The following is an 18403-nucleotide window of genomic DNA, read 5'->3' as shown; positions in this document are numbered from 1 at the left end:
CAGACACATGAGGAGAGAAGATAAATCATCTGAGATGTACAAAGTGATGCTATTTCAGGCTGCACATGACTGACATGTTTGTGCCTGTTTTCTCAACAATTTCACCAAACTTGTATATACAGTCTGTCTAAATATGTTCTTGTAAAGCAGTATTTATCCACAGATCAAACATATCCCACAGCGCTGGAAACCCAACCACAGAGACCCTTCATGTGTCACTGAAACCAAGCCTACTGCACACTTCTAACCTGTACAGTGGAATACCAATAAAAAAAAAAATGTGGCCACCAAAAAGAGAAAATCGCATACAATGAGCCGACATTTAAAGGGAATCTGTCACCACAAAATGCACTACAATCTGCAGGAGGAGCTGAGCAGATTGATATATACAATGCATTTGAAAAGTCTTCAGACCCTTTCAAATTCGATTATGTTGCAGCCTTCTGCTAAAATTAAAAAAATTAACAAAAATTTCCTCAAGAATCTGCACTTAATACCCCGTATTGGGAATGGGAAAGTTCGCATCCTCCTGCCGCCCGTGTGCGCTGAGGAAACCTCGCGCCGTTCAGTATTCGGAGCAGGAATTAGGAAGCTGGCAGCCGGCGAGCGTCCTTCCCTCCATCATTGCAAATGCTGCCTGGCCCTGTCGATCAAGACTTGGAGGGCGTGTAATGAGGTGGGAGAACAGAGCCTCTAGGACAGTGGTTCTCAACCTTTCTAAAGCCGTGACCCCTTAATACAGTTCCTCATGCTGTGGTGACCCCCAACCATTACATTTTTTTCCTTGCTACGTCATAACTAATTTTGCTACTGTTATGAATTGTAATGTAAATATCTGATATGCAGGATGTATGCCAGTCTATTACAAGGTGTTAGGGGGATCTGTGGAGGACGCAGCGTTGTGGGGGATCTGTGGAGGACGCAGCGTTGTGGGGGATCTGTGGAGGACGCAGCGTTGTGGGGGATCTGTGGAGGACGCAGCGTTGTGGGGGATCTGTGGAGGACGCAGCGTTGTGGGGGATCTGTGGAGGACGCAGCGTTGTGGGGGATCTGTGGAGGACGCAGCGTTGTGGGGGATCTGTGGAGGACGCAGCGTTGTGGGGGATCTGTGGAGGACGCAGCGTTGTGGGGGATCTGTGGAGGACGCAGCGTTGTGGGGGATCTGTGGAGGACGCAGCGTTGTGGGGGATCTGTGGAGGACGCAGCGTTGTGGGGGATCTGTGGAGGACGCAGCGTTGTGGGGGATCTGTGGAGGACGCAGCGTTGTGGGGGATCTGTGGAGGACGCAGCGTTGTGGGGGATCTGTGGAGGACGCAGCGTTGTGGGGGATCTGTGGAGGACGCAGCGTTGTGGGGGATCTGTGGAGGACGCAGCGTTTTGGGGGATCTGTGGAGGACGCAGCGTTGTGGGGGATCTGTGGAGGACGCAGCGTTGTGGGGGATCTGTGGAGGACGCAGCGTTGTGGGGGATCTGTGGAGGACGCAGCGTTGTGGGGGATCTGTGGAGGACGCAGCGTTGTGGGGGATCTGTGGAGGACGCAGCGTTGTGGGGGATCTGTGGAGGACGCAGCGTTGTGGGGGATCTGTGGAGGACGCAGCGTTGTGGGGGATCTGTGGAGGACGCAGCGTTGTGGGGGATCTGTGGAGGACGCAGCGTTGTGGGGGATCTGTGGAGGACGCAGCGTTGTGGGGGATCTGTGGAGGACGCAGCGTTGTGGGGGATCTGTGGAGGACGCAGCGTTGTGGGGGATCTGTGGAGGACGCAGCGTTGTGGGGGATCTGTGGAGGACAGCGTTATGGGGGATCTGTGGAGGACAGCGTTATGGGGGATCTGTGGAGGACAGCGTTATGGGGGATCTGTGGAGGACAGCGTTATGGGGGATCTGTGGATGGCACTGTTATAGGGGATGTGTGCTATGACACATAGGGCCATGAGGGGGGCCAGCATAAGACATATAGCATCTTATGCTGGTCCTCCTCATGGCCCTATGTGTCCCCTCATGTGTCCTAAAATGCGCACATAACTGTCTTTGCGTGTAAACTATGTTACTCCTGTGTGAAACAATCTCTCTCCTATTTGTAGCGTTATACTACCGTACCTCGTGAGATTTCTCTACCTCCTGACTTCCTGTCGCACTGCTAATGACGTGAGGAGGCGTTCCTGAGTTTTGACGATCTGCGCATGCGCAAACCGACAGTTTATGGAAAATCTCAGCGGAGTTCGGCTTTACACCGGGACACATGTGTCCTTAGTAGGGAAATATTACGGCCCAGTGCGCAAGCGCGGCTAACTCCGGCCGGCGCATGCGCAGTGTCCCGATGTGAAGCTGAACTCCGCTGAGATTTTCCATAAACTGTCGGTTTGCGCATGCGCAGATCGTCAAAACTCAGGAACGCCTCCTCACGTCATTAGCAGTGCGACGGGAAGTCAGGAGGTAGGGAAATCTCACGAAGTAGGGTAATGTAACGCTACAATCGTGCAGCCCTAATAGGAAGCCTCAGGTGACCCCCCCCCGGAAAGGGCCGATCGACCCCCAAAGGGGTCGCGACCCCTAGGTTGAGAACCGCTGCTCTAGGAGCAGGAGTAATGCGCCCCCCCCCCCAGAGGCTAATTTGCATATTATAAAAGTAAGAATTGTACAGTAACAGGGGCATGGATAAGCACAAGAATAGCATAGTTCGGTGCAGCTGATATTAGCACATCGCTAATGTCAGCCAGTTTAATAGTGAAAATTCTAGTGACAGATTCCCTTTAAAGGGCTTTATCCAAGATCTATAATGCCCCCCCATATGCCCGGGCCCCTCACACAGACAATACTTACCTGGCTCCCCTGCACCTGCGTAGCTTCTTATGCAGACACGGCCACAACTCTCCATCACGCAGATGAAAGCATCCGGGACTGGGGAGGAGCTGGATTACAGCCAATGGAGGGTGACGCTAGGGAGGCTCATTCCCGTCGAGGCCTGCTATTGGCTGTCCCCTCCCCCCCAATGCCAGATGTTTTCATCCGCGCGACAGGAAGATGCAGCAGCAGCTGTGCCGGGGAGTGAAGAGAGTACTATCTGTGTAAGGGGAACAGGCAAATGGGGAACATTATAGGCCTTGGATAACCACTTTCAATGGAAGAAGGTTGAAACAACCAGGCCTTTTTCTAGAGCTGGCCGCCCCACCAAACTAACAAATCGAGGGAGAAAGGCCATGGTCAGAGAGGTGGCTGTGCTCCTATGAGCAGATGGGAGAAACTCTGGGAGGCTGTTCTCTGCTGGAACAGGCTGCCGGAGGGTTGTGCCGTAGATGGGAAACTAGCCTAAGTCACAACTATAGACAAACACAATCTAACCAAAGTAATAACACTCAAATAGTCGTACTGTTACTATGATATACCGGGCACATTGAATAAGAGCCACAGATTCAGGTGCTATTTTAATACATGTTCACATTTGCGTCATGGCTTTTGTTCATAATGGAAACCATAACGTGATGCAGAATCCTCTACGTGACCGTTCTGAGTGATGTCATGGACTTACAAAGGGGTCCGGTCGAGGTTTCTGTCATTTTGATGGCATGAAAATTGCTATATGCTGCACTAATCTTGCCATGAAAAGTCATGTAAGTGCCAGCTGCAAACATGTAATAAAACATAAGTGCATAACTGAAAGCTACAAAGTACATTATCCAGTACACTAAAGCTCTGGTCACACTAGTGGTTAAGGATTCTGTCAAGCTTTATGGGATTTATTTTTAGAGTAAGAACAGCACAGTATTGTCACTGAAATACTGAAACACCAATGGACCCAATTAAAGTCAATCTATTAGAAAAGGAGATATCACATTGGCCATAATTCTGTTCTAAATGGAAGTCATGATTTTAGTGTGAACAGGCCCCAATTACAAGTGAAGACTAAGGCCTCAGTCACACGATCGTAGGCCGTGCGTACCCGTGCTGAGGACCCATTGACTTGAATAGGTCCGCAATCAGCAATATATGGCAAAAGATAGCACATGTCCTATATTTTGGGGTGCGGAGACATGGACCCAAAAGACTATGGAATAACTTCATAGCGCTCACGTTCTGTGCCTCCGCACCACGCCGTATCTTGCAGATTGCGGACCCGTACAAGTAAAAGGGTTTGCATCCGTGATTCACATGGCCGTACCCGTATTTTGCGGATGGCCTACGGTCGTGTGAATGGGCCCTAAAGGTGCTGTCGGCTGAAGTGAAAAGAAGCAGAGCTGCAGTAACCAGCTCCATCCACTACACAATGGAAAGAACTGTCTAGTTCAGACGCTTGAGTTACCCCATAACAGCTGATTGGTCGGGGTGCGTGACCCTAGTTGATCAGATATTGATGGCCTATCCTGAAGATAGACCATCAAAAGTAAAACCCTGGACAACCCCTTCAAAGTGGTTTTGTAACAGCTTCAGTCCACAGCAGGCATTTTTGTGAATGCTCAGCCTTTGTAAAAGTGACATTGCTTTTTTAGCTATGGACACCTTTAGTCTTTTTTAATTATTCTTATTATAACTTTTGATTTTGAGCTAAAAAAACATTTAGTATGTTTTAATTAAAAACACATCACCACAGGATCTGCAGTAAGTTCTTCTGTTAGAGGAGCTCTTTGACCGATTTTTGACGGCTCATGCTCCATCCCCTCTCCGATCTCGACTGAACCAACTTCTATGCTGATTTATGCCCAAATAAACAAAAGGTCTCCATAGCCTTTAAAACCAACGTGTTATGTTTTGCACACAACCACAAAGCAAGTTCTGGAACGTTGCTTCACTAGGCGATGAGGTTTAGATGCTGCTGCCGCCTAATAATAAGAAAATCAGGCAGTGTCTGGCACTTGAAGGAATCCTGCCGTTTCCAGACAGGAGATGTTAGACATGTCTATGAGAATGCCTTTCCGTGCCTTTTCTGTTTTGAATTCCAGCTCTCAAAGATTACAGAAGACTTTGGCCAGAAGCCAGGCACCAGAAACTTCCCCGAGACATTCATTACAGCCCATCATCCCCGTTCACAATACTACAGGTGATCATCACACACAATGAACGGCAAATTCCTTTTATATATTACAAAAACGCTGAGCTTTTCCAAGTAGTCAATATTTCAAAGCAAGCAAATTCACAGTGTCAAAAAATAAGAAAAATGACAACAATTTCACAATCAATGCAGCACAACAGTCTATGACGAACAAAACCAGATCGGAAACATGTGAACATTGCATCAGTTTGTAAGTAGAGACAAAAGAAAAATGTACCAGATAGACGAAAATGAAAAAAGAAAAAACTAAGGAAACTGCAAGTGGTGCTCGGTCTTTATTTCGGGGTCTGCAGTAGGGTATATGATGAGGCAGGGTCACATTAATACTGGGTGGCATCGCCCCTTGCTGCCACTCTGGCATGGTGATGGTCATACAGATGCTGGATGTTCTTCTGTGCTATGTCATTCCAAGCTCGGACCCGTAGTTCAGCCACAGTGATTGTTGGCTGTTGTGCATGGTGGATCTGTGGCCTCATCCAGACCCAGAAATTCTCAATGGGGGGGAGATTTGGTGATCAGGCTGGCCAGATGAGCTGCTGGATACCCTAAAAAGCACAGTGTGTGGACGGGCGTTATCTTGTTGGAATCCCATGTCTCCTAATGTAGTCAAAAAGGACAGTAAGGGTCCATTCACACGTCCACAATTCTGTTCTGCATTTTGCGGAATGGAATTGCGGACCCATTAATTTCTATGGGGCTGCATGATGTGCTGCCCGGATCCGGAATCGCGGATCCGCACTTCCTGGTCCACAATTCCGTTCCCGAAAAAAAAAAATAGAACATGTCCTATTCTTGTCCGCAAAATAAAGGAATTCAAGAGGGGCCTGGATGTATTTCTGGAGCGTAATAATATTACAGGCTATAGCTACTAGAGAGGGGCAACGGCCAGGGAGTTATTCTGATTGCCTGATTGGAGTCGAGGAGGAATTTTTGTTTCCCCTAAAGTGGGGAAAATTGGCTTCTACCTCACATGTTTTTTTTTTTTTTTTTTTTGCCTTCCTCTGGATCAACTTGCTGGATAACAGGCCGAACTGGATGGACAGATGTCTTTTTTCGGCCTTATGTACTATGTTACTTGCTGAAGTGAGACGACCCCTTTTAAAAAAAAAAAAAAAAAAAAAAGGAAAAAGGAATTAGGCTACTTTCACACATATATACATCGGTGGTGCCAGGTCTCAAAAAAATCACCTAATCCTTTCTTGACGTCATCAACTGTTTCTGCTAAACAGACTATCCCACAGCTTTACTGCTCTAAGGCCATGTTCACATTTGCGTTGGAGTCTGTCGCAGTCTTCCAAACTGATCTAATCAGAATCAATGAGATCTGTTAGGCTTCGTTCCTGTCAGTTATGTGGTGAATATGTCACTTCCGTTATTTTTGTTATTGCGCTTCTATAATGGAGCAGAACAGCAGAAATAAATGCTGTTGTGATGTGTAAGAGCCCTTCAAGCAAGGAAGCCTTGTCACCTCTGGAGAATGAGCCCTTTATTCCCTTATTAAAATATTAATAGTGCTGGCTAGCTTACAAAGTTTTTCTGTATGCTCTCGATGCTTGAGCTTTCAGTTGCCCACAAGAACATTGGATGGGACACTGGAGGAGGAGAAGAATGTTTACACTGCGCCAATCACGCGTTGTGGAGCCTGTACAGTAGAAGAAAGGACGATAGGGCTCAACGCTGGATAGACAGGTGGGGGAGACAACACAGCCATACAATGACATCAGATGTAAGGGCCGCTGCGGTAAAACCCACCACAGCCACCGTTTACAGGAGCAGCCGCAGGATGGAAAGAGCTGGATAAACAGATTATGGAAGTTGCTTAGCACATGAGCAGCAGTGACTATCATACAGTAAGTTACAGAAAAACTTTGAACAGTGGCCAACCCCTTTAAAACAAGAAAGATTTCAATATATTGCTCAGTCACAGCAGCATTTACAAATAATATTTCTATGGTGAAAAACAGTCGTTCTGAGTGTCAGAACTCATTTGCCTCTGTATGTGTACTGCTTTACATATATATTTTTTCTTATTGGTATCTTAGTTACTTTTAGCTTAATTTATCCTTGCTAAGATGGAACTGATACTACACGTGTTGACTTGCAGCCTTGTAGGCTTAAGTATAAAAGTCAAGTGTCTTTCTGAAGAGTACAAAGAAGTTAAAGCCTATGTACATACATGTTATGTTTTATTGCACAATTTCGAGTTTGGATGAAATTTAACAGGGCACAGCCCATTTTCATTTTTTCTTCTCTGCATTCCATGAGCCATATTCGCTCTTTTTTTTTTCTGTTCATGCCGTACGAGGGTTTGTCTATTGTGGGATAAGTTGTATTTTTGAACGGCACAGTTGAATTTATCATAGCTTGTATTGGAAAACGAAAAAAAAATAAAAAAAAATCTTTGTGGAATGAAATTGGATAACATGGCAATTCCACCAGTGTTTCTTTTGGGATTTGTTTTTTTACAGTTCATTGCGCACTATAAATGACATGATGTGCTTATTCTGTGGTTCAGTAGAATTAAATGACCAGGATCGGCGTTACTCTGGACCCAGGTCATAGCAGCCGATGCTCATCAAGTATGGGCCGGTCTTAGCATATGAGCCTGCTTAATACCTTTAGAGGACCTTTACAGGACAGCTTTTACAGCAGAATTTTGGTGTGGACAGGCGCACAGAAAACCCATCAGTGGCAGTGATCTTTCTGCCGCCCATACATCTCAATAGGAGGCAGTGTTCATATTACCTCTTGGCACGGCCGCATCCTTAAGCTGCCTTGCGATCTAAAGCACTGCCTCCCATTAAGATGTATGAGAGGCAAAAAGACGGCAGCCACCGGTGGAATTTTGGCTCGGCTGACGTTGTGTGAACCTCTTGACCCATATTCATCAAGTACACAAATCAGTCTAGTTTACATCCTGTATGTAGCACTTCTTGTTGCTGTATCCAACCAAACCCATGATGCACTTCTCCTTTCTCAGCCACAGCTCCAGCACCACCCCTAACAACGCCCAGCTAGTTTATAGCTCCTCCCACCTCGCTAGTTACATAGACACTCCCCCATCACTGCTCCTGTTGCTGCATTGACACATCCACGAAACCCAACATCACAGAGCTGCATGGACATGGTCATGTGACCACGGCCCAAAAACAGGAGATCGGAGCAGTAAGGGGAAAGAAAATACATGAAAAAAAATACAGCTACTTTCATAAATGATTTTAAAAGATGTTGATACAAACAGAAAAACTGACTGCAATATTCAAAGAAAACTTACATTGTTCTCGTCGTCTTCACACATCGATTCCTCTGCAAACTGCTGTCCATTCTGTAATTTACAGAAAAAGGTAGCTGTTAGTATTATGCATTTTCAAACATTTAATAAAAAACAAACATTAAAATGACAGGATAACGTGAAGAAAACTCCATGAGTGGTTTCAATTCATGGCTAAGGACGTTTTTGCTTTTTGGCTACTAGAAAATTAAAATTACACATAAAGTTCTTTCATTAGGGTACTTTCACACTAGCGTAAAACTGATCAGTTTTATCCTAATGCATTCTGAATGGAGCGCACTCCGTTCAGGATGCATCAGTTCAGTCCCTCTTACGTTTTTTGGCCAAAAATCACTTGCCGGAATGCCGCATTATTTTCCATTTAAATGCATTAATGCCAAGTGTTCCGGAAAACCGGATCCATGCGCAGACCTTTAAAAATGTGGGGGGAAAAATAAATACCGGATCCGTTTTTCCGGTATTGCAATGCATTTGTCAGATGGATCCGGATCCGTCTGACAAATGCATCCGCTTGCGTCCGGACTGCCTGATGGAATCCTCTGCCGCAAGTGTTAAAGTACCCTTAGGGGTGGCTTGTTTTCCGCCAGAAACTGGTCAACACTAGGAAATGGCCTACTTAAAAAAAAAAAAAAAAAAAAAAAAGAGCAGTATTTTCCTAGTAGATCCAGTGCTGCCACTCCGGTTCTCCTCACCAGGCTTTGTTCAAACAGATGCAGCAGTGACGTTACGACGACGACACGTAACCGTTGTAAATCATGTGATCTCCACTCCAGCGTGCCTCACCCCCTTACACGGAGCGCGCCGGCCATTTCCACAAACCGTCTGTTAGTTTCCAGGAGTACTGTATTCCTGTCGACAGGCAGTCTGTCAAAGTACCCGACACACTCTGTCTAAGGAGGTGGGGCAAGTTGGAGGGAAGATCACATGACAAATGGGACATTTTTATATATATATATATATATATATATATATATATATATATATATATATATATATATATATATATATATATATATACATACACACACACACACACACACACACACATACACATATATACAGGTCCTTCTAAAAAAATTAGCATATTGTGATAAAGTTCATTATTTTCTGTAATGTACTGATAAACATTAGACTTTCATATATTTTAGATTCATTACACACAACTGAAGTAGTTCAAGCCTTTTATTGTTTTAATATTGATGATTTTGGCATACAGCTCATGAAAACCCAAAATTCCTATCTAAAAAAATTAGCATATTTCATCCGACCAATAAAAGAAAAGTGTTTATAATACAAAAAAAGTCAACCTTCAAATAATTATGTTCAGTTATGCACTCAATACTTGGTCTGGAATCCTTTTGCAGAAATGACTGCTTCAATGCGGCGTGGCATGGAGGCAATCAGCCTGTGGCACTGCTGAGGTGTTATGGAGGCCCAGGATGCTTCGATAGCGGCCTTAAGCTCATCCAGAGTGTTGGGTCTTGTGTCTCTCAACTTTCTCTTCCCAATATCCCACAGATTCTCTATGGGGTTCAGGTCAGGAGAGTTGGCAGGCCAATTGAGCACAGTAATACCATGGTCAGTAAACCATTTACCAGTGGTTTTGGCACTGTGAGCAGGTGCCAGGTCGTGCTGAAAAATGAAATCTTAATCTCCATAAAGCTTTTCAGCAGATGGAAGCATGAAGTGCTCCAAAATCTCCTGATAGCTAGCTGCATTGACCCTGCCCTTGGTAAAACACAGTGGACCAACACCAGCAGCTGACATGGCACCCCAGACCATCACTGACTGTGGGTACTTGACACTGGACTTCAGGCATTTTGGCATTTCCCTCTCCCCAGTCTTCCTCCAGACTCTGACACCTTGATTTCCGAATGACATGCAACAATCCAGTGCTGCTTCTCTGTAGCCCAGGTCAGGCGCTTCTGCCGCTGTTTCTGGTTCAAAAGTGGCTTGACCTGGGGAATGCGGCACCTGTAGCCCATTTCCTGCACACGCCTGTACACGGTGGCTCTGGATGTTTCTACTCCAGACTCAGTCCACTGCTTCCGCAGGTCCCCCAAGGTCTGGAATCGGTCCTTCTCCACAATCTTCCTCAGGGTCCGGTCACCTCTTCTCGTTGTGCAGCGTTTTCTGCCACACTTTTTCCTTCCCACAGACTTCCCACTGAGGTGCCTTGATACAGCACTCTAGGAACAGCCTATTCGTTCAGAAATTTCTTTCTGTGTCTTACCCTCTTGCTTGAGGGTGTCAATGATGGCCTTCTGGACAGCAGTCAGGTCGGCAGTCTTACCCATGATTGCGGTTTTGAGTAATGAACCAGGCTGGGAGTTTTTAAAAGCCTCAGGAATCTTTTGCAGGTGTTTAGCGTTAATTAGTTGATTCAGATGATTAGGTTAATAGCTCGTTTAGAGAACCTTTTCATGATATGCTAATTTTTTGAGATAGGAATTTTGGGTTTTCATGAGCTGTATGCCAAAATCATCAATATTAAAACAATAAAAGGCTTGAACTACTTCAGTTGGTGTGTAATGAATCTAAAATATATGAAAGTCTAATGTTTATCAGTACATTACAGAAAATGAACTTTATCACAATATGCTAATTTTTTTAGAAGGACCTGTATTAAAAAAAAAAAAAAAAAAGCCTGAATAGCAAATTAAAGAATGTGTCTCATTTTTGTCCATTTTGCTGACAAGAAATAGGTATATTTTTTTTTCAATGGGGCCTGCGAAGTGCCGGATGCACACTTATTTTGTAGATTCACAATTTGTGGACTGCAAATAGGAATGATCCTTTATACAGGCTTCGCCTAGTCCCAACCTGCCTACCCCTGAACTAACTGTAGCCATTTTACAGCAGTAAAACTTAGAGGTTGTGAGACAAATACCAATTTGCTCTGTCAGATCAATAAAAACATACGTTTTCAATTGGAATCATTTACAAATATAAATGCTTTTGTCTAGATATTGCCATTATATATTTATGATAGTGCCCCCTGCTGTTCATTTAGTTTTCGCTCAGAAAGTACACCTAAGGTGTCCCTGTCGGTGGTCACACATGTTCAGCAGCACGGTCCAAACACCCAGATTCTCTTCAACACGATTATTATTATTTGAAAGCGCCATTAGTTCCATGGAGCTGTACATCAAGACAGGTTACACACACCTAATATAAAATGCAGAAACTATTAACAGACTGCTACAGAGGGGTAGAGAGGACCCTGTCCGCAAGAGCTTATGATCTACATTGCTATTGTGCAGACCAGCAAAGAAGAACAGGAGCACTGGACGTGGCTTCTGCTCACCATCATGGACATGAGGTGGATGTTCTGAGAAGGAATCAAAATAACACCAGGTGGCACCATAAACACCAGGGTAAGGGTATGACCACTAGCCACACAGGAGCAATTTTTACAATTATTCCAACTGAAATACTTTTTTGTTTTGTGCAATTCAACAGTGCTCAGGACATAAGCTACCTTGAAGTATCGACCTAAGTACCAAGAAATCCCTGAGCTCCAACTTGCAATAATGTGTGAAATACCTGAACAAACTCAAGAAAGGGGTGAGGGGAGGGGGGCGGGGGGGGGGGGGTAAACACACTTTTTTTACTTCAGCCAAAAGAAAATCCACATGCATTCCTTAATAGAAATGACTGTAACCTCTGTGTGTGCAATACTCTGCTGATGTGCGGTGACTTACTGTCTCCCACTGGTATCCCAGAGGTACAGAAGAAGTGCACCCACATGTTCAGGAGCAGGAGCACTGCTGTCAATCATAGTATCTCATTCAAGCAATGGAAATCACCACTGTTTACTCCCTTCTCTTGTCATGGCCCATGCTGATAGAGGAGAAGAAAACAACGGGGAATGCTCCTTTGACACCATCACAATCAACCCTTGTTTGGGCAAGGCCTAAGATCCATTTAAGGACTCTAGGCCTGGCTTATTATTTCTAGTTAATAGGGCATTCATACAGATGCCCTAGCAACTGCCTGCACATTTACCTATACATGTTTAAGTTGGCACACTAAAAAACATATTATAAAGTTGCAAAATGAAATGCTAACATTTGTATGCCCCAAATTAGTGCCCTAACAAAGTACAAAGATCTCACACATCCATCAGAGTTATGACCTGAGCACATTGGTACATAGTTTTGTGGGAAAAGATCAGGCAAAATAGGAGGGCTGTCAATCACTGACCAAGTGATGAAGGAGGACTGCCGACTGGAGGGCACATCAAGCACTTCCTGCTCTGTAACGCAGATTGGACAATGCTTAGCGGTAGATGACCAAGTCATGTATTCTACATAAGAATGTGTGCATATGAATTAAGTGCTACCATCAAAATAACGCAATAAAAGGACCTCAACTGCATTTTAAACTAGTATTCCAGTCAACTGTGTTTATCACCTTCACTAGATCACCAGAACGGGCACCTCACTCCCACCAGCCACAAGACTATGGCTAGAATGAGTTTGTGCTAAATTCTATAACACTAACGGAAAGAGAAAAGCACAGTTTTCTGGAGATTGGTGTTGGTCCCACCAGTCGCTCCCCTTAAGCCTCGACAAATGGTTGCAGTAGTATTCGGTCTCCGCAGTGGCCAGTGATTGGCTGTGGCAATGTCACACAGATGTTCACAGCGAGGGATCCCAGAGAAGCTTCACTGGCCTGGCGGAGAAGGAGCAGGGAGCCAGTACCGGGAATCAATTAAGGCTAATTTCACACGGATCCGTTTGCAGTATTTATTTAAAAAAAAGTCTAAGTCAAAACTGATCCGTCCTGACTTATATTGAAAGTAAATGGGGGACGGATCAGTTTTCAATTGCACCATATTGTGTCAGTGAAAAATGGATCCGTTAGGCTCTGCATAGTCAGACGGTCACCAAAACGCTGAAAGCTGCGTTTTAGTGACAGTCTAAAAAACGCAACGGAGACCAAACGCAGCCAAATTGATGCATTCTGAACGGATCCTTATCCATTCAGAATGCATTGGGGCTGAACTGATCCATTTTGGGCCGCTTCTGAGAGCCCTGAAACAGATCTCACAAGCGGACCCAGAAACGGCAGTGTGAAAGTAGCCTAAGTAATCTTTCCTTTACAGGTCTGGCCAAGGGGGAAGGGGGTTTGCCAGAAAACCCTCCAAAAAGGTTTTTTTCCGGAATATTGATACCGATGACCTATCCTCAGGATACAGACGTGGACAAAATTGTTGGTACCCTTTGGTCAATGAAAGAAAAAGTCACAATGGTCACAGAAATAACTTTAATCTGACAAAAGTAATAATAAATTAAAATTCTATAAATGTTAACCAATGAAAGTCAGACATTGTTTTTCAACCATGCTTCAACAGAATTATGTAAAAAAATAAACTCATGAAACAGGCATGGACAAAAATGATGGTACCCCTAGAAAACACAGAACATAATGTGACCAAAGGGACATGTTAATTCAAGGTGTGTCCACTAATTAGCATCACAGGTGTCTACAACCTTGTAATCAGCCATTGGGCCTATATATATGGCTCCAGGTAATCACTGTGTTGTTTGGTGATATGGTGTGTACCACACTCGACATGGACCAGAGGAAGCAAAGGAAAGAGCTGTCTCAAGAGATCAGAAAGAAAATTATAGACAAGCATGTTAAAGGTAAAGGCTATAAGACCATCTCCAAGCAACTAGATGTTCCTGTGAGTACAGTTGCACATATTATTCATAAGTTTAAGATCCATGGGACTGTAGCCAACCTCCCTGGACGTGGCCGCAGGAGGAAAATTGATGACAAATCTAAGAGACGGATAATCCGAATGGTAACAAAAGAGCCTAGAAAGACTTCTAAAGAGATTCAAGGTGAACTTCATGCTCAAGGAACATCAGTGTCAGATCGCACCATCCGTCGTTGTTTGAGCCAAAGTGGACTACATGGGAGACGACCAAGGAGGACACCATTGTTGAAAACGAATCATAAAAAAGCAAGACTGGAATATGCCAAACTACATGTTGACAAGCCACAAAGCTTCTGGGAGAATGTCCTGTGGACAGATGAGACAAAAATCGAAGTTTTTGCCAAGGCACATCAGCTGTATGTTCACAGACGAAAAAATGAAGCATATCAAGAAAAGAACACTGTCCCTACTGTGAAACATGGAGGAGGCTCTGTTATGTTCTGGGGCTGCTTTGCTGCGTCTGGCACAGGGTGTCTTGAATCTGTGCAGGGTACAATGAAATCTCAAGACTATCAAGGAATTCTAGAGAGAAATGTACTAGCCAGTGTCAGAAAGCTTGGTCTCAGTCGCAGGTCATGGGTCTTGCAACAGGACAATGACCCAAAACACACCGCTAAAAACACCCAAGAATGGCTAAGAGGAAAAAATTGGACTATTCTAAAGTGGCCTTCTATGAGCCCTGACCTCAATCCTATTGAGCATCTTTGGAAGGAGCTGAAACATGCAGTCTGGAAAAGGCACCCTTCAAACCGGACACAACTGGAGCAGTTTGCTCATGAGGAGTGGGCCAAAATACCTGCTGAGAGGTGCAGATGTCTCATTGACAGTTACAGGAAGCGTTTGATTGCAGTGATTGCCTCAAAAGGTTGCGCAACAAAATATTAAGTTAGGGGTACCATCATTTTTGTCCATGCCTGTTTCATGAGTTTATTTTTTTACATAATTCTGTTGAAGCATGGTTGAAAAACAATGTCTGACTTTCATTGGTTAACATTTATAGAATTTTAATTTATTATTACTTTTGTCAGATTAAAGTTATTTCTGTGACCATTGTGACTTTTTCTTTCATTGACCAAAGGGTACCAACAATTTTGTCCACGTCTGTAGGTCATCAGTATCTGATCAGTGGGTGTCAAACACCCAGGACCCCCGCTGATCAAGCTGTTTGAGAAGGCACCCGTGAGTGCACATTGCTGTACATTGTATAGTGTCTGTGCTTGGTATCGCGCTCAGCCCCATTCACATTCGTGCCGATGCCTTCTCAAACAGCTGATTGGTTGGGGTCCTGGGTGTTAGACAACCAACAATCCGATCCTGATGATCTATCCTGAGGATAGGTTATCAGTATCAAAATCCTGGAAAACCCAATTAATCTAACCAAACCACACATAAAACATATGTAAAACATTAAAATAAAAAAAATTGAGATAAGATTTTGTGAAATCCAAACTAGTGGAAATAAAGAAATCATCATCAAAACCGTATACTTGCACTCGTAATAAATCTGAGAATAATATATTGTACTAAATACTCTCTCAGCTATAGCATATCTGCAGTTGTAAAATTCGCACCCTATTCAAACACTCACCAGTTCATCATGTAAATATCCAAGGTAGAACATTTTTAAGAACTTCCCTTTTCTGTGAAGGCATGTACGTTGCAGAATCCCCTCTATACGTGGCCCGAGTACTCCCTCACATGCTCAGCTCATATACAGACTAAATAACCAAAATGATGCAAGAGCTAGTACAATAACGAAGATGCATATTGATATTGTAGAGGGTAAAGGATCATCTGTTTCCATGGTAGCCTTCGGGAAGAAAGAAAAGTTGAAAATAGATCTGTTTCCTGGACGTTTCCCCATGGCAGCAGGAGGTATGAGATTTACCATAGCAATACGTTAAAAGATGGCATGCAGCGACATGGTCTGGTACTCACAAAGAAACCATCACATGGCTTCAAAGAACAAGAATCTAATGCAGAGGTCGCAATAGCGGCTGTACAAGCGTCACTGATGCCTGTTCAGGTCATTTTACTCCCACATTTCACACTGGCGTTTTGGCTTTCCGTTTGCGAGATCTTTTCAGGGCTCTCACAAGCGGTCCAAAACGGATCAGTTTGAATTCTAATACATTCTGAATGGAAAAGGATCCGCTTAGAATGCATCAGTTCAGTCTCCATTCCGCTTTGGTGTCCGTCTGATGAAACTGAGCCAAATGGATCCGTCCTGGCACACAATGTAATTTAATAGGGACGGATACGTTTTCACTGATAGTCAAACGGATCCGTCCTCCATTGACTTTCAATGGTGTTCAAGACGGATTTGTCTTGGCTATGTTAAAGATAATACAAACTGATCCGTTCTGAATAGATGCATGTGGTTGTATTATCTGAACGGATCAGTCTGTGCAGATCCATGATGGATCCACACCAAACGAGAGTGTGAAAGTAGCCTTAGGCGTACCAATACGCCTTAGACTCTTCCCTGCTTTTCATCAGCGCAGGGCACGCTGTGAACGGCACAGGCAGCGCAGCTATGCTGCCTGTGCCTGCGAAAGCCAATAGCAAAGCTCCTTATTGCAAGTAGCTTTGCTATTGGTTGGTTTGGGCAGGCGCTGGAGCTATACAGTGCCCCTGCAGCAGGGGAAGCTGGCGGGAGCTGGAAGGAGGAGGAGCAGGCTCCCAGGAGTTGCTATAGCAAGGAGAGCAGGGCGTGCTGCCCAAGGAACCCGAAAACATTGCGGCGGTGGAGATGATGACTACTTGTTTTCACCATGTAAAGCCACTTTTACTCTCCTTCCCCTACAACTTGAACCAGTAAGTTTTGCGACAAGACGCAGAGCACGGATAATGGGATTTCTATTAATAACCCCCTGGAAACCAAATCCCATCAGTTATGGATTTAGTGGAGTTGACACTGTGCGCTATGCCTGGACCGATAATCATAGTCACACCTAGCCGTTGAGATGTGGGCAGTTTTGAGGCATGGAGACATGAGGAGAGGCTCTGGCAGATCTGTGGCTGTGCAGGACGACAGGACTACAACCCCCACAGAGCAGATTCTCTTCCTCATTCCCCCTAATGCCACAGCTGTCTCTAAATAATGGCCAAATATAGTAGAAGAGCCTCCAGCCTGGAACAGTCACTGCACCAAGGAGTCACTTCCCAAGTCCAGGGCTTCTCTGCTCGTCCAGACGTTACACAAACGCTTTATTCTATCCATCATCCTACTGAGTCGATGGTAAATTCACGTTGCCCCAACTGGTTACACCAACTCTCCCGCCATACAGAAGGGTCCTGAGCACACGAACGGGGTGTTCTTGATGGGACAGTTCCCTTAGTTCTTACTATTAAAGCAGCGGGCCAGCACTGTCCTAGTGGCGGATCTTGCCCTGTGCATTGCTCACATACACCCAGTGCACGCTCTGCACACGACATGGCCACCGCATTATCACATGTAGCCAGGATCCAGCTAACATTCATGTCTGCAGCTCTGAAGGAATAATGGTGGTTGCAGTTCCTCTGCATAAATACCCACCTCTTAGGCCCCGTTTACATCACCGCTATTTATTTCTGTTGTTCTGCTCATCTAACTGCACAAAACAGGTACATAAGGGTGGGTTTTTGTCATACGTTAAATGTAAAAAAAGATGTATACATTAATGGACGCCTCAGACAGATGTCATACTGTGGCATCCGTCACTATGGAATTCCATTGAAAAATAAAAATTTAAAAAATGCGAAGTGTACCATCCTGCAAAGTCCAGCAAAAAAAAAACGTGGAACTCTATGGTGAGGGATGCCACAGTATGGCATCTGTTTGAGGCGTCTGTTAACATATATACTATTTTTTTTTGTGTCTACATTTAATGTATGACAAGATTATTATGTGATCCCAGCCTAACTGACAGGAACAGAGTTGAACAGACTCCGCCGACTATGATGGAGTCTGTTCAGTTTCCATTCACAAGTCTGTCATTTTACCAGACAAAAAAGGTGCTGCATACAAGGCTTTTTCGTCCAGTCTTTTTGATAGAATCTGCAACAGAGCCTCCAAACACAGCCTGCAACGCAGATGTGAACAAGCGCAGGCCTACGCATCAAGTATTTGAATTACCGCAACTTTCCTACTCCTCCTTGTGTAAAAAAAATAGTCCTCAAAAATGGTCAGCGGAGTATTCTTACTCTTCCAGAAAAAATGTAGTGCGACCTATGATCTAATGTGTCCCTGGTGGTCGAGCTGCACTAACGGACGTTTTATTTTTACCAGTGTACCAGCTAATATTTTGTTATTCTTTGCTATAAGACTCTAATACCACTACAGCCCTACATTAA

At 44.5% G+C, this 18403-nt stretch overlaps 1 protein-coding gene across 1 annotated transcript in view; it reads right to left on the bottom strand.

The window, feature by feature from the left end:
- RPS6KA3 (ribosomal protein S6 kinase A3) overlaps positions 1 to 18403 on the bottom strand; it is a 130219-nt gene that overhangs the window by 90451 nt on the left and 21365 nt on the right. The window contains exon 2 of the mRNA XM_044283968.1: positions 8320 to 8370. Coding sequence (XP_044139903.1) covers positions 8320 to 8370 — 51 coding nt within the window. The remainder of the gene's footprint in view (positions 1 to 8319; positions 8371 to 18403) is intronic.

This window comes from Bufo gargarizans, chromosome 3, assembly GCF_014858855.1.
Source record: "Bufo gargarizans isolate SCDJY-AF-19 chromosome 3, ASM1485885v1, whole genome shotgun sequence".
In the NCBI taxonomy this organism is placed as follows: domain Eukaryota; kingdom Metazoa; phylum Chordata; class Amphibia; order Anura; family Bufonidae; genus Bufo; species Bufo gargarizans.
Note: the sequence above shows the minus strand (reverse complement) of the source record. Positions and strands in the feature narration are given on the sequence as shown.